The following is a 21,134-nucleotide window of genomic DNA, read 5'->3' as shown; positions in this document are numbered from 1 at the left end:
TATCTTTACAGTTATATACTTACCAGTATTAAAAAAAAATAGGGTGTCTAATTTATCGTCAAACTTACGCCTTGATTTTATATTTTTGGATAAGCATTTCAAACAATTTAATATTTTTATACATTCTTTTAAAAGAATGTAATGTTTTAAAAATGATTTTAATATATTAATATACTATGATAATACTTTTGATATACATAATATATTTTATGATATTTTTAATGTTTTGAAAAAATCATTTTAAAAGTTTGTTTTTTTTAAAATATGAAATGATTAGAACAGCTTATCCAAATATATCAAATCGAGGCCATTATTTTGACATTTGATACCTTAACTGAGGTGGCAAACTATGTTCCATAACACCTTGTGTTGGTCTGTAGCTTCTACAATTTTCTGCTTGCCAAAAGCTACCCGAGTTTAATAGGCACTGTACTCGAAGAGCAGGCGGTGTGTTGGATACCATTCACGCTCCCTAAGATAGCATTTTGGCTGAGATCAATCAGTTTAAACATACAGTACTTGTATTATCTGTTTAAAACTCCTAGTTTGAAGCACCATTAATCTCTGTGTACTCTTTGTTTTAACACTAGATTGGTGAACTGCTAAGTAACACACATCCTGCTAACAAGGCGAGCTTGACACTATTTTGTCCTGAAGAAGGATATTGGAAAAATTCCAATCTAGACAGGCACAACCTTCAAGATTTCATAAACATCAAACTTAATTCTGCCTCAATTTTGCCCGAAATGGAAGGACTTTCTGAATTCACAGAGTATTTGTCAGAATCTGTAGAAATACCTTCACCTTTTGATATTTTGGAGCCACCAACCTCTGGAGGCTTTTTGAAGCTTTCAAAGCCTTGTTGCTATATTTTCCCCGGGGGCAGGGGGGATTCAGCTCTGTTTGCTGTAAATGGATTCAACATGCTTATTAATGGAGGATCAGAGAGAAAGTCTTGCTTCTGGAAACTCATCAGACATTTAGACAGAGTAGATTCTATTTTACTCACCCACATTGGAGATGACAACTTGCCCGGTATTAATAGTATGCTGCAAAGGAAAATGTCAGAGCTGGAAGAGGAACAGTCTCAGGGTTCAACAACTAATAGTGATTGGATGAAGAACTTGATATCACCGGACCTTGGTGTTGTGTTTTTAAATGTTCCAGACAACTTGAAAAATCCAGAACCCAACTTTAGAATCAGAAGAAGCATAGAAGAAGCATGCTTTACTCTCCAATATTTAAATAAACTATCAATGAAACCAGAACCTCTTTTCAGGAGTGTGGGAAACACAATTGACCCTATTATTTTATTCCAAAAAATGGGTGTTGGGAAACTTGAGATGTATGTTTTAAACCCAGTGAAAGGTAGTAAAGAAACGCAATACTTTATGCAGCAATGGACAGGTAGCAATAAAGAGAAAACTGGCTTGGTGCTACCCAATGGTCAAGAAGTTGAAATTCCTGTAAACTATTTAACTTCCATTTCATCACTGATTGTATGGCATCCAGCAAATCCTTTAGAAAAGATAGTGAGGGTTTTATTTCCTGGAAATACAACCCAATATCAAATTCTTGAAGGTTTGGAGAAACTTAAGCATCTGGATTTCCTGAAACAGCCTGTAATCACACAGAAAGACCTAAGTGATAATACACCAAGCCCTGCCGTAAAACAAGCAAAACTGAAACAAAGAGCAGAGAGCAAAGAAAGCTTGAAAATGTCCATGAAAACCACTTCCAGCAAGACAGTCAAGAAAGACTCTAAGGACGAATCAACTGAATCTCTAAAAATTTCACAAACTGAGCAGACTCCAAAACTAGAAAGCAAAGAAAAAGTTGTAGTTAAGAAGACACAAAAAACAGAGTCTAAAATTGTGCCAGAAAAAAATGTGTCCAACAAAGAAGAACCAGTTATTAAATTGGAATCCGTTGAAAAGCAAAAGACAGAAGTTAAACCTAAAGCCATGAAAGAGAAAGCAGTAAAAAAAGAAGTAAAAGCAAAATCGGAAGATGTCAAAGAAGATAAAGAAAAGCCAAAAAAAGAAACTCCTAAAAAGGAAGAGAAAATTGCAGTTAAAAAGGAAGAGAAACTCAAGAAAGAGGTGAAGAAAGAAACAAAGAAAGAAGACAAAAAGGAGGTAAAGAAGGAGGCCAAAAAAGAAGTGACACAGAAGGACTCCAAAAAAGATGAGAAAAAGGAAGCTAAAAAAGAGGAGAAAGAAAAGAAAGAAGAGAAGGAAATAAAAAAAGAAGCCAAGAAAATTTCTAAGGATGTAAAGAAAGCTTCTGCCCCAACTCCAGAACCAAAAAAACCTGCTGTGAAAACGAAAGTGCAAAAGAAGGATGATCATGTAAAAAAAGATTCTGTAACTCCAAGCAAAACCAAGGAAAAGAGTAAAGTAACCAAGAAAGAAACCAAAATCACAGGGAAGAAAGCCGTGGCAGCTGCGGCAGCTGTCGTTTCCACTGCTGCCGTATCTGCTGCCGCTGCTGTGGCTTCTGTTTCAGCTGCCGCTGCACCCACTGCCAAAGTAACAGAACTTGAGGCTCAGAGATCCTTAATGTCCTCTCCAGAGGATTTGACAAAAGACTTTGAAGAACTCCAAGATGAAGAAGGCCTATTGAAAAAAGAAGTGAAACCTCACCTTGATGCCTTAGAACCTAGTAATGAAGCAGAGATAGTGCAGAGTGAGTCTTACATCATAAATAAAGACAACACAAGCAGTGAAGAACCTGCAGATTCTCCTGATGAAGGTATAACCACCACAGAAGTTGAAGGTGAATGTGAACAAACTCCAGACGAATTAGAGGTACTAGAGAAACAAAGAGTAGATGAGAACGAGAAATTTGAAGATGAAGGAACGGGGCTTGAGGAATCCTCTGAAGCTGGGGACTATGAAGAAAAAGCAGAGACAGAAGAAGTTGAGGAACAAGTAGAAGATATAGAAGAAAGAACATCACTAGGAGAGCAACCAGCCACTGAAATTGCTGAAGCTGATGAAACTGAAGAGGAAGCTGACACTGATGTCTATGAGCACATTAAGAGCAAGCATGGCAGTCATGAAGATATTGTTGATTCTGAGGTAGGGGATGAACAAGCCGAAGATGAAATTGATGAGAGTGCTGAAAAAGGAGAAGCTGAGGAAACAGATGAAGAAGTGGAAGAAGACAAAATAGACAATGAAAAAGATGATGAAAAGGAAGTTGAAAAATTAGAAGCTGAAGAAGTTTATACATCTACCATAAGAAACAAATCTGAGATTTTCAGTGACATAGAAGATAAATATGCGTTATCAGCTACACCATCTAAGACATCTGAGCCCCAGTCACCAGCTGTAGAGCCAGGTGCTTCTATTCATGATGAGACCTTACCTGGGGGTTCAGAAAGTGAAGCAACTGTTTCTGATGAAGAAAATAAAGAAGACCAACATGAGGAGTTTACTGCTACATCCGGTTTTACACACTCCACAATTGAAATTTCAAGCGAACCAACTCCCATGGATGACATGTCCACTCCAAGAGATGTAATGAGTGATGAAACAAACAATGAAGAAAGTGAATCGCCATCTCAAGAGTATGTCAATATTACAAAGTATGAAGCTAACCTATACTCCCAGGAATACGACAGAACAAAAATATCACCACTTCCAGATGTTTTAAATGGATTTTCTGATGTGTCAAAAACCGATGCAACTGATGGTAAAGAATACAGTGTTTCAGCTTCTACCATTTCTCCTCCATCATCATTAGAAGAAGACAAATTTAGTAAATCATCTTTGCGTGAGGCATACATATATGGAAATATCGAAGTAGAAGGTTCAACGAAACTAGAAATTCATGACAATTTTGAGCTTAAAGAAAACCACAGTCCAAATAAAAGTCCAATTGCCTCATCACCAATTTCTAAAACACCAGTGAGTGAAAGAAGTGTCAATTTTGATCTGACTCCTAATGAAATTAAGACATCAGAGCTTGAGGTTTTACCACCATTGCCAGATGAAGTCCATGAAGTCACTGAACAGTGTGCTAGTCCAGATGAGAAAACTATAGAAGTTGCTTCTTCTTCACAATCCCCTGCAGGAAGCGCAGGCCACACCCCATACCATCAGTCACCAACCGATGAGAAATCTGCGAACTTTGTTTCACAATCTGTGGAAAAGACTTCTATTCCTGTTATATTTGAGTTTTGTGATACCAAAGAAAAGACTGATAGCAGCAGAATAAGTCCCATGGATGAACCAGTGCCTGATTCTGAATCCCCAATAGAGAAAGTTTTATCCCCATTACGTAGTCCACCATTGATAGGGTCAGAAATGTCGTATGAAATGTTATTGACAACAGATGTCAGGTCACTAGCTGCAAACAGTGAAATAGTTGATGGAAAACCTTCTCCAGGTCATTTTAGTCCATCATCAGAATTAGCATCTGATGGAATTATCCAGCAAGAAGAGAGTCATTCTATTTTATCCAGCAAAGGATTTGTTGCTGAAAGGACAGTTGATTATTTTGAGAATTCAACTGTACCATCTGGCATTGTTGATGGAAAAAAACTTGCAGGAGACTTTTCTCCAACTCAGATAAACACAAATCCTTTTATGTTATTTAAAGAGGATACCAAAATGTCAATTTCTGAAGGAACAGCATCTGATAAGTCTGCCACTCCTGTAGATGAAGTCATAGCTGAAGATACGTATTCACATATAGAAGGTGTGGCCTCTGTTTCCACTGCATCTGTTGCTACTAGTTCATTCCCAGAGCCAACCACAGACGACGTGTCCCCTTCTCTACATGCTGAAGTTGGCTCACCTCATTCCACAGAAGTTGATGATTCATTGTCAGTATCTGTTGTCCAGACCCCAACCACATTCCAGGAAACAGAAATATCACCATCTAGAGAGGAGTGTCCTCGACCAATGTCTATTTCTCCACCAGATTTCTCACCTAAAACAGGAAAAGCTACCACACCACTTCAGGAGTTGAGGTCACCTGAACAATCCACAATGGAATTCAGCCAGGAATCACCAGAACAATCTTTTGCTATGGACTTTAGCAGGCAATCTCCTGAGCACCCCGCAGTTGCTTCAAGTATGCTCCATATATCTGAAAATGGACCCACGGAAGTTGAATACAGCCCTTCAGATCCTCATGATTCTTATTTTGGTAACAAAATGTCCACTGACAATGAATACTACACTGCAGACAAAAAGAATGAGCAGGCAGCAGCAGAATCTCAGGTGGATGCCTCCCTATCTACTTCTTCAGCGCACACACCTTCACAAGTTTCTTCTCCTTTGAAAGAGGAAGATTCTCTGAAAGATGTTATTGAAAATGCAGACTTGCCTCTGTACTCTCCACCAATTCTTGAACACATGCATTTCATGGAAGACATTAATTCTCCTGAAACAGATATTTCCCCATTAACTCCCACTCCATCATCACTGAGACAGTCACCTGGTGTTACGGACTCCACATTAACAATCAAGGAGTCTTCTGGTGATTACCGCTCACCATCACCATCTTTACAGTTTTTATCTGATGTACCATATAGTTTTCAGTCAAAGATTTCACCCCATTCAACAGTGAAAGAGCCCCATAGCCTGCACAGCACAAATCCATTTGCTAATGCAACTGATATAGATGACAGGGATCAAATGGGTGACATATGTGAAGCCTACAGGTATTCCAGTGAAGCAAATGATAGATTTGATACAGCTGAGAAATTATCTTTTGCAGAAGCCCGACAAGATGTTGACCTATGTCTTGTAACTGCTTGCGAATATAAGCACCCAAAAACAGAACTGTCACCTTCTTTTATTAACCCAAATCCTTTAGAATGGTTTGCTAATGAAGAGAATGCTCAAGAACAAGAAAAGCCATTAGCCCAACTTGGAGGTGGTCAGCCACCTTCAGGAGGAAAACCTAAAGTTCGCCAGTGTGATGAAACCCCTCCAACTTCTGTTAGTGAGTCAGCCCCATCTCAAACAGACTCCGATGTACCACCGGAGACCGAGGAATGTCCTTCTATAACAGCAGATGCAAACATAGACTCAGAAGATGAATCTGAGACCATTCCTACAGATAAAACAGTCACATATAAACATATGGATCCACCTCCTATTCCTGTACATGATCCAAGCCCCTCTCCACGGCACCCTGATGTATCCATGATGGACCCTGAAGCGTTGCCCGTTGAGCAGAATTTAGGAAAACCTATGAAGAAGGATATAAAAGAAAAGACAAAAACTAAGAAAGTAGGCACCAAAACAAAATCATCATCTCCAGCCAGGAAAAGTGATGGTAAATCCAAGCTCTCAACTGCTTCTCCAAAACCAGGACCCATCAAAGAAACAGAGAAGAGTTCTAAGTCTGTTTCTCCTAAGAAGAAAGATTCTGTAGAAAAGGCACCAAAGGGTTTAAACCAAGACGTAAAAGCCTCAAGACCTGATGAGAAAGATAAGGATACCAAGAATGCTACAAATACAACAGCCACCAAATCTGCAAAGACTGGAACCACAGGTGAGCAATTCAATTTACTGTTTAAACATTCCATAATAACAGATAACTTTAGCTTTTCTTGAAACAAATTGACACATATGAACACATTAGTTTTCATCATGTAATAATGTATGCATTATGGCTTTGTCGAGTAGAAAAGTATTGCCAATATAATCATGATAGTGTCTTCCCATCCCATTTTTGGACAAAACTGATAAACCATAAAAAGTAGAGAAAACAAACTAGTATTCATATCACACCGTTGTACTAACAACTCTTTTAAAAATGGATATCGTATAAAGAGTGGATCAAAAGTCAGGAACCACAATGCTTGGAGTACCTTTAAAGGATCACCAGAACCACCAGAGCTTAATGTAACAAATTATTCTTGCGCAGAGATCCTGTCCTCACAAGCTCAGCTATACAAACAAACACTACCTTTTCTAAGAAAAGGCAGTGTATACTTTGCTGCCTGAGGCCACCTCTAGTTGTCACTCAGACAGCCATTAGAGGGACTTCCTAGATGGGATCCTGCAAAGATTGCAGGACTGACATGAAGATGCCAATTGCTCCGCATTTTAATCCGTAAACAAAATTTATTTATTTATTTTGGATTTGTGTAGTGGAGTGCCCCTTTAATCTTGGCTAAAATTGAAGAAAACATATTCCTATGATATTTCTTATGGAGCTCTTACTAACTTCACATGATATATTTGCTAAACAGTGAATTTTAATGAATTTAAAAACTAAGTCTAAAAGTTAAACAAACAATGGTGATTTTCAGGAATTCTCCTATGTGGCTATAGCTGCAACTTGGCTATTTTAGCTTACAATTTGGTTTACTATTCACTACACACCAGAGCTTGATGAACTAAGCCCACAGTTTTTTGAGCTTTTCGGTTAATTCTTTTTTTCTATTCTGATAAAATCACTAGCCACTGGCTACTTAGATAAGCATATCTTTGAAGAACAGATTACTTTTCACTTTTCTCCTGGATGAAATAGTCCACATCTTCACAGTTTAATTATTAGTTAGGTTATTTGCTAAACCAGAAATTGTGTAAAATTGATCAATGCAATAGATAGCTGAGCAGAAAAAGAGCCAAACAGCTATATTGGAGTATTTTTCCAATTTAGATATTTTTGCCTAATATTTGCAATTATCTTGTACCAATTTCCAGCTAAATAAATAACTCCATCTGTAACTTCTGCCAGATTCACTACATAAACAGGAATTTGTAGTTTATTTATCAGCTTTTGGAACTGAGCTTAACAGAACTCAATATTAATGAAAATTAATTTTATAAAAAAAAAACAAAAACAAAAAAAACGTGCGAATACGTAAATTTCTATTGAAAAATCTCTGTTATTTTATGACATCAAATGAAAAAAATATACAGGTGTTTGTTGTGACTATTAATTATACTACATTAAATCTGTATATTTCTACCTAGGTACATATGATAAATAATATTGTATTGCAGTGTCTTGTAATACTTTGAACTTTTCGTTACAGGAAGTGGAACCAGCAAAACATCAAAATCATCTGCTGTACCTCCTGGACCACCAGTGTATTTGGACTTGGTGTATGTCCCAAATCACAGCAACAGCAAAAATGTGGATGTGGAGTTCTTCAAACGGGTCCGATCCTCGTATTATGTCGTAAGCGGGAATGATACAGCAGCCGGGGAACCCAGCAGAGCTGTTCTGGATGCTCTTCTAGACGGAAAAGCTCAATGGGGGAGCAATATGCAGGTAGGGTTCTATCTCCGTAACAACCAGTTCCAACATGCTCAATGGGGGAGCAATATGCAGGTAGGGTTCTATCTCCGTAACAACCAGTTCCAATGTGCTCAATGGGGGAGCAATATGCAGGTAGGGTTCTATCTCCGTAACAACCAGTTCCAACATGCTCAATGGGGGAGCAATATGCAGGTAGGGTTCTATCTCCGTAACAACCAGTTCCAATGTGCTCAATGGGGGAGCAATATGCAGGTAGGGTTCTATCTCCGTAACAACCAGTTCCAACGCGTCTCTTATTTTACTAATTAACGTTTTATATGACCATATGTATGACCTTTTAAGAACTATTTCTATTGACATTTTAACATTTGTCCCTATTCACATTCATTATAGTTAAACATCACATTTTTCATTCTTTGTGGTTTTTAAATGTTCTTTTAAAAATACTTTTTGCATAGAATTCCTTGGAAATATCACATCTGAACATCTGAAGTCAAGTGCATAGTTTCATGGGGATATCAGGGCTTGGCTGGACTATCACGGCCACTCTGATTAAAGAGGCTAACAAGGAAGGTTGATAAAGCAAACAGAGGAAACTTGCATTGCGATGAATATGTTTTTTGCCTATTTGTAATGCATTCTCTGTATGTTAATTAAAAATCCCCCCTATAGTGTCACTTTATGATAAATGAACCATGTGTATTTCAAATAAAGAGTATTGCTTCATCCTCTAAAGGTTAAAATGTCAAAATGTCTCAGTGTTTCACTCAGCTAGCCATTTAAAATAACCCAGATAAATAACATTTAGATAAATAACATTTCCAAAAAGCTGCTTGTAGCTACCACATTTCATCCTTCAACCTTTCCTTTTTAATCTGCATTTTTCATGTTATCTTAAAAGATAGCAGTTAAAGCAATTTAATCATGCCAATCCATTTAACTAAGTTAAAGGGAAGCAAGACCTAAACATAAATATGCTTAATGTTAGGGTTTTACTAATATTGTTTTTTATTTTATGTGAAAAAAATAAATATTTAGGTTAAAAACAGCAAATGTCAAATAAAACTCCAATGATCCATCATGCTGACTTCTTGTGTTAAGAAACAGTTCACCTTTAACGTGGTATATACAATTACGTATTTAAAAATCTCAAGGATGCACCTCTTTTTTTTTTAGAAAATAAAATACTGAATGCAGATTTCTCTTTTTTTTAGCTGTTCCTATTTAAGGGCTGTGCGTTTATTTAGAGTTGAGTCAAATTATTTTTCTGACTTTAAATTATTGATATCAATTGAAATCAGCATTCAGTTACAGGCCTAAAAGTGGAATCATCACTTCTGTGGAAAATTAAACCGCATAATTGAATGAAACACTAAAAATCACCTACAATTCTTACTAACCTTTCTTCGTGTGTTCTAAATGTATGACAAAGATTTAGCAAGTGTCATCACAATCTAGTTTAGTCTTGGCACAGCCAAGGCACACAATGCGGAGGAAGCTGAAATATTGTTTGTTTTTCTCCTCTTCCACTAACCATACTGAATGGCAGAAGTAACATTGCTTGACAGAAAGCCAAGAAAAAGGCGTCCGGGGCCAATCAATTCAGTAGTGTGGATTTCTAAATTTAATTTTAGTTTTCAGACCTCACAAACAAATATTTGTTAAATACAAGGCATAAGTAAAATAGTAAAGGATGTGACAATTCCGCTTTATGTATTATTAATCTAATGGGTCTAGCCCCTTTAAAAGTGCCATTTGAATACCAATATTTCATTAACACATGTACACATTTTAATTAGACCTTATGCTAATCTAATTTTAGTTGGATTCAAGACACCTTTAGATGAGCTCTGTTCAGCCTGTATTGAATGACTATATCTATATATCCTCAAGTTATAACTGGTACAACCTAATTGCGTACTTATTGGGGCCCTATTATTGTAGGCAGCACTACTTAAAATGAGACAATTGGAGAAGGGTGCTTTCAGTCCCTATGCTGGAATTGCCAATTTGAAGCAATGCACTTTTTGGATATCGAAGGAACTGTTTCATGTGAACATGGCTATGGCCACATGAATATACCTCAATGGTATTCAGGTCAGCAGTAAATCTATCCAGTCAATATATACACAGCACAATTCGGTTGTTCTATAGAGGGTGTAGGACTACCTTATTTTGTTGATATTCCTCAACCTCTCTCGACTTAATTTCCTCTGTCTTCACACTGATTGGTTAAATACATTACATGACCCCAGTCAAGTCGCCCTTTTCTATGCCCATAGAATTCCAGTAATGGGTTCAGCTGTTAGGTTACACAACAACAGCAGTAATCTATGTTTTTAGATCCAGGCATAATTCCTTATTCATCTCTCTCTCTGTATGCTGTTTGTCTGTGTCTTACAATCGGTATATAATTCAAGGAAGATCTGAGTTACTTATAAATAAAAATAAACGTACTCTTTTTTTTTTTGTTATACTAAAGGTAACTTTAATTCCAACTCACGATTCTGAAGTTATGAGGGAGTGGTACCAGGAGACCCACGAGAAACAGCAAGACCTCAACATCATGGTGTTAGCCAGCAGTAGCACGGTTGTAATGCAAGATGAATCTTTCCCTGCATGCAAGATTGAACTGTGAAAAGGCCACCTCACACCCCATCACATAACTCAACGGATTTCAAGAAATGTCACACAGAGATTACAAAATGTCTTATTAAACTGCAAAACTATTAATTGCCCAATGCTATCCTGTGTCCTGCTGACACCTATGCCAATATTCCTACCAACATGTCAAGTTACAATGTTTCCATCACACAACACTGCAAGTTAACCCATCCAGGTTTAAAATACAGGTTTGTACAACATGCTCTTTCACCACCATAATTTCCTCTAGCCCAAGATGGGCTCATTCAAGAATGAGAAGATGGGAGAGAAGATGAAGAACCAGTACTACGGAATATTTTGTTTTTATCACTGAAATAGTACATTTATGTGGAATGTCTTAGTATGTAATAAGTTACAGGTACAATAGTGGCCTTCATGCAGCCTTTTCACAGATGAAGCATCAGTAGAATGTCATCTGCATGGCACACTTAAAGAGGGTGGAATCCAGGGTAGGACAGTTTGTTGAGGGTTTCTTCTAGAGTTGTTGGTCGCATTTCTTATAAAGTGAGTAGTCTATCGAAGAGGGAGGATGATATATGAAAAATACAGCTTGCATGCTTAATGTGAACAACAGTATATCTTTAAAAGGATCCTTTCCTGATTGGTGGTGGACCCTCTAACTTTTGAGAGTATCCCAGATTTAGGTAGGCCAGTCTCGGTTTAGAAAATAATAAAAATGGTTTGTATAACTATTGTGTACCATTACAATGTAAAGAAGGACAGGCATGGGGCTACATAAATAAAGAACAATTGTTGGGCAAAGCTTCTAAAAGTGGAGCAGTAACCACGTAGACAATTACATTATCCAACTGATTGTTCCACCCATTGAACATTTACCCCATAATTGTCTTTCTTTCCTGTGTAGCTCTATATTTCAGGAGTGTAATGTGAATGCACAGTGTATGCATTGATTTTGCTGCTGAGCTAATGAGCTAGATTAATTTAGCACCTTCCAATCGAAACCAAACACAAAAAAAGTCACTTCTCTCTCTCTGTTTGTTGTAAAGTGTGACATGTGTTTTGAGTTTAAATGCAGAAGTTTCTGTTAGAATGTTCACCCTCGGAGATTTAGGAAAGAGCAGACAACTTGTGCATTGATCATACTGGTGGCTGGTGTTGGATTTAAACTGCAAATGAAGGTAATTGTAACGTCAAACATACTAAGTGTATTGTGTCGAAGGTCGGGGAGCCAACTAGTCTCTATCCAGTTGTTGAACTGCAACTCCCAGTTTACTCACTAGTCAGCCAGCCTTTGATTGACTGAGTTTCTTGAGAGCTTCAGTTTGACTGCAGCTAGAGAGCCAAGCGTATCTTCTCTTGATTTAGTCCCACAAAATTCACTCTTAACGATCAAATCTTACACATTGCACATTTTACTTTGCAGTCAGTACACAGTAGCAGAATACCAAAGCATTGGGTGTACATTCAGCAGATGAATTGCCTTAGGAAGTGATATGAATGTACAAACATACTTAATGCACTTATTTTTTTAATGTAAGTCAGCAAGTGTACAAACCAACTATGGTATGCAAGATTACAGTTTCCACTGTGTGTGCATGCATGTGCGAAAATAAAAGTTCATCAGATGGGGCACACCTTGGCATGAATTAAGTCTCAGAATCTGCATTGAAAGCCAGGCATGGACACATTTTACCTCCTGCCAAGAATGAGCAACCCAACTCAGCAGTGACATTTTCTGTTGATTAATGCTCCTGTTTTGTGAAATGTTAGGGTTAAAACATTGAGAACAAATGTACAGTAATTTATTTTTTTTTGTCATTAAGTGTAGTTAATTACCCGTAAGATAATTAGTTTACAAGCAAATGTAAGTCAATTTAAAATGGTTTTGATTGCCGTCACTATATGATGACTACAAACAAAAATGGAAGGAATTAAACAATAGCATCAAATCGTTTTTTTCATGAGGGTCATGCACGTCGATCAAATGCGAGTTAGTTACATCCATTACAACGTTTAAACCATCCATCCAAGAGAATAGACATGTCTGGATTCATTATTTTAACTGGAAAAAAATGGACCTATTCTATTGAGTTCATTTTGACCCTATTCATTCAAATAGTTTTTTTTTTCCACTTGTCATAAATACTTTTTTTGTTACCAATTTAATATATTTACAAAAATATGTACAGATAATTCTTTAATACCAATTGGATCACGTTTCAGATTAATCCCAATTGCAGCATGTCCCGAGGCTACATTGTGTTGGAATTTATTGATGGATAACAATACAATCTTGCATGTTCCACACATAGTTGGAATGATGGGCTCGAAACGATAGATAAGAATGCTTTGTGCAGGCTTCTGTTAATGTCTTTTTTACCATCACGCAATGCCTGTTTAGTGTACATACAATTCTGGACTCCACTTAGTGAATATGTACTTTTTTTTTTTTTTTTTTTTTTTACTTGTATTTATTTCACTCTAGATTTAAATATTTTGCACTGCAAGTGTCAATGAATTTTGATACTTTTGTGGGCTTCTTTAGTCCATTTAATGCTGTGAATTAGGACAAACACACTTGTTTGAGGTTTGGTATATTATATGTGTGAACTTTTTTTTTATAAGCAATGATATTTATTGCTTGGCTATTTATGTAAGAATATCCAGTGTTTTATGCCATTATGTTATGATTTTTTTTTTTTTTATCTTTTGTGCGAGAGATGCCTAACCTTTTTTGTTCCCAGAGCATCCACGGCTGGTGTTTCTGGTTAAAAATTGGTTAACCACGAAGGTCACAATGATTATTTATATTATTTCTGTTTGAGATTTTGCTTTATTTCTGGAAAGCTGATATGACAATTGATATGATTGTTCTTGTCTTTCATTTACCACTGAGGAATAATCATCAACACATCACTTTTAATAGAAAAATGTTCTTGTAGCATACTTTCCAAAACTGGAACAATTCATTCGATAAATGATATTGCATCTATGGTTATTGGAACCAAATGGGATCAGGGACCAAAATCTCAGTGTTGTTGAAGAGAGGGAACCATATTCTGATTACTAATTACCATCATGAGTATTATGATGGAATATGATAAAGAGGGGTTGAAGGTTTGACTCACATCTCAGTTGCCCCTCTCTACATGTACGACTGAATGAAGAGTGTAAAGTAATTATGCAAATTGCCCGGGTTTGCAGGTGGCGGTTGTTTAATTAGACCATTATTAATTTGATGTTATTATAAAATCATTAATACACATGGAAGGAGATTGTACCGTGGAATTCTTCCCATAAATTTCTGAAGATATACATGGTACATGTAAATTTTGCGTGGGCAAATAGGTTAAATCGAAATATCCGTTTCATATATAAATACACTGCACGCTCACGAATAAGATAAGAGGTCAAAAGACAGAATTAGCAGTGTTAACTCTAGCTCAGCAAGATATGTTATGATAGGAAAAATAAACAGGAGTGGACAAAAGGTGGACCTCCCCCCCCCCCCCCCCAACTACTGTAGAAAATTATGGGGGTACTTTGCCAGTCCTTAATGGGAGAAGTAGGAGGTCTGTCTTGTTTGTCAATGATAGGCTTAGGCATTGCACATTTGGACACATTTAGTAGAACTAATATTACCCATGACTCATTTCTAAAAAGCATTTGGTTCAATAACGTATAATGCTATAGATGTACTTTTTGCTCTAACATTAAAATATGCACATGCTTGCATCTGATAATAGGCACTTAAACACTTTACAGGAACTATCCTGTCATTTAATATGCATGGTAAGTTCAGACACTCCATTTTAATCTAAGGTATACGAAACAAGATATCCATGGCTAGAACAGAAGCTAAGTTTAAAAGCCATAAGCAGGGGTTTAAAGACTAACAGGGTTATTTACTAAGGTGAGAATTCAAGGTGAATTGTAAGGTGATTTTCAAATTTTAAGGTCAAATAGCCAAACTGGATACATTCTTTAACTCATCTTTGCTTTCCACTTGGCTATTCTGATCTTCAATTAGAAATTCACTTTGAATTATCACTTTACTGAATAGCCTTATAATGTAATAACATTTTTGGAAAAGAACTGCCTTTATATTAATTCCCTGTGTCTGTAAGGGCTGTATGTTATTATCATAGTCAATGTAGACTATAAGCTGTTGATTCTAAAATACCCAAATTGATTGTTTTTGAAGAATGTGTTTTGGGTTAAGTATGGATCAACAATGCTATATGTATAGATCAAATTACAGCTGTCAGTAGTTGATATGGTTGGTTTTTGATGGAATTATTCACTAATCTTAAAATTGCACGCAACGTTCAGTTGCACATTTTATGCCAATACATAAGATCTTAAAACATTCCCTACTTTTGGCTACTTTTATTCTTCAACTCTTGGCCTAAAATTTGCAATTTTCTTCTCAAGTTGCCCCAATTTTCCGATTTAGAGAATAACCAAGGAGTAGCTTGACATTGTTGCAAGCAATTTATGGATGAGGCCTACATGTCGTCAGACAAATGTTTGATTTTCACATTAAAATGTGTCTTCTTTCTAAATAAAGATTTGAAGGTCGATTGAGGAATGAACATGATTATTACGTAATCTACTGTGATATGCTGAAGGCACGGCAATATTTTCAGAGTGAACCTGACATTAGGACAGTGCTGCGATCAGGTGGACAATACATTAAAAAAATATATCGACGTATTGTTTTTGTATCTCTAAACAGTAAATTGTGGTTAAATGGTAACAAGATCACCTCTTTTTTTGTTTTGTGAATAGACCACGATAAATAGATCTGCTTTTATGTACTATATTCCGGTCTAAAACTGAATTATCTGCATTGTGTTAAAAAATAAAAAAAAATAAAAACTTTGTTCTGGGATGTGATCGACTTCAGAAAATATGCTAATCTCCTGAAGTACGGTATGTGTATTTGAGATCGAGTTGATTACGTCACTGAGAAGGAACATAAAAACCGCTATTTTCCTGATAGATTTATGCTCTTTACACTTGTCCCAAACATATGTGCCTGGTTCACTTTAAATTTAGGAATCAATTTAAACTTTATATCTTCAGGATCTCTCCAGCCTCAAAAATGTTTTGTGTTTTAAATGTGCTGGGAATTTAGAAAAAAAAAATGAACACAACCTACAGGGTTTTACTTCTTAATATATGTCAATGTTGGCCAATGAAAACCACAGTCCTTATTCTTCATCACCGAAGAGCCAAATGATTGAGAAGTCATGTTATCCAGATAATCTGGCTCATGACACGGAAGGTAATGTTAGAACTTGAGAGGAATCCAATATCGTGTATGTCTGGAACTGTTAGTGGAACGTCACAGATAAAGTGTACAATGGACAGACTTTCCATCTTTATCGTTAGCAGCCAAACCAATATATTAAAGAACAGGATGCACTCATTCCATAGACTGTAGTAAACCTTTCTTCATGGTCTTGATTTACTGTAATTCTAATAAGACTTCAAAAAAATTGAAAGGAATCCAGAATACAAACCAATGAAAAGGAAATTATTAAAGCTTCTCTGCACTAATATAGCTCCGGGCTTCAACGCTTAAGAGCTGCAAGTAACATTCACTCAAGACTGGGCTGTTATCAATAGAAAACAATTGCATCAATGAACTATCTTATGCTTAAACACGTATGCATGCAGCCATTTATCTTCCAGACGCTGGAGGGAGACAGTCTTGTGGCTGAGAAGCTCTTCACACTCTCGTTCTGAATGGTGTTTGTGTCAGTCTGCAGCTGTGTATGGTATAGTCTTATAATCCCGCATCACCTCTATTCTATCAATTCATATCTAATGTAGAACATTAGTTGACAGTGGAGTAATATGTAGTGCTTTTATGATATTTGTGTGCAATACCCCACTTCCACTGAGAATATTTGATGTAACGGAAACAAATCTGATTCCACAATAAAATACAAATGTAGTAATAGCTTCTTCTTGTGTCGTTCATTGAGATGGGTGGGTGTGGGGGGGGGGGGGTGAATTGGTCTTATTGCTGGAATATTGGTTTGTGAGGTGGTCTATGAGCAGTAAATTGACATGGAATTAGTCTTGGCCTAAATCTAAAGAACCTTCTCAATTGGTGGGGTATCTAAAGCTGAGATGACCTTTCTTCATGTTCACTCCAGTGACCAAGGTCCATGTTGAATTTTAACTGCATTTTATTAAATTTTAAAGAAAGCATCAACCACAACCAGTCCTCGTTGCTTGTAGTATGAGGTGCCATTCTATTTTAGCTTAACAATTTCTTTGACGTTCTTCTGGAGGCAATACAAAATGTGTCTAGTAAAGTTGGCCTGTTTGACATCTATTTCAACTATCCTATTCTTTTAAAATAATTGAAATATTGATGTGGGGTTCATAAGTATTTTTACGACATACTCAGCTTCAAGCCAATGACCTCTAATACATTAAAATAACAACAACCTATGGACAGACATCCCGATATAGATGTTGTTTGTTGCAAAAGTCATCATTTTAAACTATTACATAGATTCAACAATGAGATTTTGGATTTGTGTTGGTGGTGCAAGGTGGAAGTGGGCTCCCTGTTCCACATCTGAGGGAAATACATGCACACAACCATGAAACAAATCTTGGGGGATGTAGCAGCCCTTCTGCCAGCAGAGATGCTGCTTCATCACACTTCGATGTCAGCATCCCAGTATAAAAAAATCTTTAATCAAACACCTGCTCAATGCAGCTAAATCTTTAATCCCTGTCCTCTGGCGTCAGAAAGGGGTGCCGATGCTCTAACAGTGGATTGCTAGCTTTATGTACATATAGTAAATGAAGGCTTTAAAGGTTTCCCTACAAAATAGGGCTGACGAATTTCACACCACATGGCTCCCACTGACTCGATTCAAAATTACAGGACCTGAATCGAGTGTATATCGATGGCCAATAGAATCAGCTGTTCCTTTACTCTCCTTAATCAGCCTACAATTTTTCTCTCTCCCCTTCACACATTTATCTTAATCCCTCTCTCCAACAATACTCAAATATGTCCTGGGCCCACAAACATTTCATTGTTACAAGAGGGTATAATATTAAAATATATAAATTTAACACAGAACAGGTAAGAAATTGAATTAACCATGACTGCAGGTGCATTCTGTATTGAGATATGTTGACAGAGATCTCTTAAAGAATTTTAAGCTGGGAGATATCATTGCGGCTGGGTGGTTATTCCATAATTGCGGTGCTCTATAGGAAAACGAGGATCGAGACACTGTATTTTTGTATTGTGGTATGCTAAATATCGTGCTGGTACTGGATCGGAGGCTTTAAGAGGTGGGAACAGCTGGGGAGAGCATTCTAGTCTGGTAGGATGGAAGCTTACCAGAAAAGGCTGAAAATATGATGGGTGCATCTGGATTCAAACAGTTGCCAGTTTAGCTCTTTTAACATATCGCAATGGTGGGTCATGTAATTACATTGCAGCACAAATAGGCAGAACAAGTTATACAATGTAGTAAGTTTATGAAGGTGGGTTTGCAGCGCAGCATTTGTTGTACAATCTGTTTCTTTAATAGGGGACTAAAGCAAGATTTGTTTTTGTACAGAGCGCATAGTTTTGGATAAAGTTTCAATGAGAGTTGCATAGCTGAAAAGAGACTTCCTTCCATCAAGTTCAGCCTTCCTCACATATGTTTTTGCTGTTGATCCAAAATAAGGCAAAAAACCCAGTCTGAAGCGCTTGCAATTTTGCAACAAACTAGGAACAAATTCCTTCTTGTCCCCAAAATAGCAGTCAGATGTCTCCTTGGATCAAGCACCTATTACCCCACTAATTAGAAATTATATCCCTGTATGTTATGTTTTTGCAAGTATTTATCCAATTTCAGTTTAAACATCTGTATGGACTCTGATAAAACCACCTCTTCAGGCAGAGAATTCCATATCCTTATTGCGCTTACTGTATAAAAACCTTTTCTTTGCCTTAGATGAAATCTCCTTTCTTCCAGCCTAAATGTGTGACCTCGTGTCCTATGTAGAGCCCTGTTTATGAATAGATTTCCAGATAATGGATTGCACTGGCCCCGATTATATTTGTTTAATGTTATCATATCCCCTCTGAGGCGTGTTTTTTTCCAAACTAAAGAGATTAAAAATGTTTAACCTTTCTAAGCAACTAAAATGCTTCATTCCTTTTAGCAATTTTGTAGCTCGTCTCTGCACTTTTTTCTAGCGCCATGATATCCTTCTTTAAAACAGGTGCCCAATATTGCACAGCATATTCAAGGTGTGGTCTTACCAGCGATTTATAAAGAGGCAAAATTATATTTTCATCCCGAGAATTTATGCCCCTATTTATACATGACAAAACCTTACTGGCCTTAGCAACTGCAGATTCTTCAATGTGGAGGCCAAAAGATAGATTGGGGTCTAGCAACATGCCTAGACATTTAAAGGAACGTACTGCGGTCAGTGTGCCATTTGATTTTGTTCTGATGCAGAAATGGGAATGTTGAAATGTAGGTACTGTTCCAAAGATCATTGTGACAATTTTGTCAGTGTTGAGGAAAAGTTGGCAATAGAACACCGTGGACAACCGTGTCAAAGATTTTGGCAAAATCAAGGAAAATAGCTCCAGTTAGGTCTCCTTGTTACATTCCAGTTTGGATGTCATTGCAAACGTTTAAGAGGGCAGTTGTAGTTGAGTGATATTCCTTGCTGTATACATTCTGATTATTACAGAAATCATTTTAGCACTGTGCGCGCTGCACGCTATAGTCAATCTCTCTATTTGGGCAACAGATCTACAAGCTGCAATCTTTGACACAAAAAACGGCCCATGCTATATTGATCCATAGCCTCAGCATGTTATTTTGGAGTGACTGGATCACTTTAAAATTTATCAAAACATACACGCTTAAACTAAATATTTAAATGAATTAAAATTGTTCAACTGCGTTATCAGTCTTCCACAATTATACTGTTAATGTGATATGAAATAGTAAAAAGCCCAAAGTGGAATTACAAGCTATTATGATATTAGACCCTTCAGATCTTTTCAGTGGGATTTCTGTAATTAAGCTCCTACAAAGACTTTGCTTTTTATCATGAAAAACAGTTCATCCCTAGGGCAAAATGCTTTATTCATACACCAACAAAAAGATAAAAAAAAAAACAAAGCAAAAATAAACCAAGAACATATTAATATCATGTTCCATAATAAATCAAACATTTACAAAATTGAAAATAGATGCTAACCAGATTAAGAGAAGTAAATGAAAAAGAACCGCAGGTTTTTGGCCAAATTAACAAAGTTGAAAAGAGACACATTTTGACAACGCTGGCCTACTAATTACAACGCCATTGTTATTTCTCCATAATCACAGGTTTAATGTATAAATCGGAATGTTTTAATAAGTGTACATTCAAATCCAGCACATGAAAGAATGAAATTGTGTTTTACAGTTGTTCTGGTTTTTGTTTTTAAAATTTATATTTATCTAAATAATTTTACTCTGATGTGATAACGATTACCTAAAAATACCCCCCGATGGTTAAATAACCCTTTAATGTCCTTAAGGACACAACTTCTGGAATAACATGGAATCATGACGGAATATTTCCATCATGTGTCCTTAAGGGGTTAAACACGTCTAGAGTAGAAGCCACTCGGTGCTGGGTTGGGCTCCTTCAACTGATGAGGGGAACCTGTGTTTGCGTAGCGACCAAGGTATGTGCGTTAGGACTTTCCCGTGGGAAAGCATTAGATCAATGGTTTCCGATGGGGCAAGATGCTGGATCTCATCATGCGCAGAACGAGGCCATCCTGTTTCATTTCATGGAGTTAACTCTGGTAGACAGCCACTAGACGCAGTCTTCCCTGACATGTAAACGTTGCTGTTTTTCTAAAACTGGGCTGAGTACCGAGGCAGTGCACACAGACCACTTTAATATGATTACATGGTATATAATGTGCCTGTAATGCTAATTAACTTACAATTCCCAAGATTCCTTTTTCACTCTGGATATCCTGAATAAACTCATGCAGTGACAATGATTACTGAATAATCGTGAATTCATCTCAAGTTCAGTTTTTGAGCACACTTCTGAATAATTTCAGTGAGGATTTGCTCTTCAGTGGGACACTGTTTTGGGCACAACAGTAACCATGTTTAACTCCTTAAGGACACATGATATATGTGACATGTCATGATTCCCTTTTATTCCAGAAGTTTGGTCCTTAAGGGGTTAAAGTAGTTCTTCATACTGAG

At 36.9% G+C, this 21,134-nt stretch overlaps 1 protein-coding gene across 1 annotated transcript in view; it reads left to right on the top strand.

The window, feature by feature from the left end:
• MAP1B (microtubule associated protein 1B) overlaps positions 1 to 11,135 on the top strand; it is a 71,645-nt gene extending 60,510 nt beyond the window's left edge. The window contains exons 5-7 of the mRNA XM_063453756.1: positions 591 to 6,516; positions 8,012 to 8,250; positions 10,721 to 11,135. Coding sequence (XP_063309826.1) covers positions 591 to 6,516; positions 8,012 to 8,250; positions 10,721 to 10,876 — 6,321 coding nt within the window. The 3' untranslated portion in view covers positions 10,877 to 11,135. The remainder of the gene's footprint in view (positions 1 to 590; positions 6,517 to 8,011; positions 8,251 to 10,720) is intronic.
• The last annotated feature ends 9,999 nt before the right edge of the window (positions 11,136 to 21,134 follow it).

The sequence above is a fragment of the Pelobates fuscus genome, chromosome 5 (assembly GCF_036172605.1).
Source record: "Pelobates fuscus isolate aPelFus1 chromosome 5, aPelFus1.pri, whole genome shotgun sequence".
In the NCBI taxonomy this organism is placed as follows: Eukaryota; Metazoa; Chordata; class Amphibia; order Anura; family Pelobatidae; genus Pelobates; species Pelobates fuscus.
This window is presented reverse-complemented; position numbering and strand designations above follow the sequence as displayed.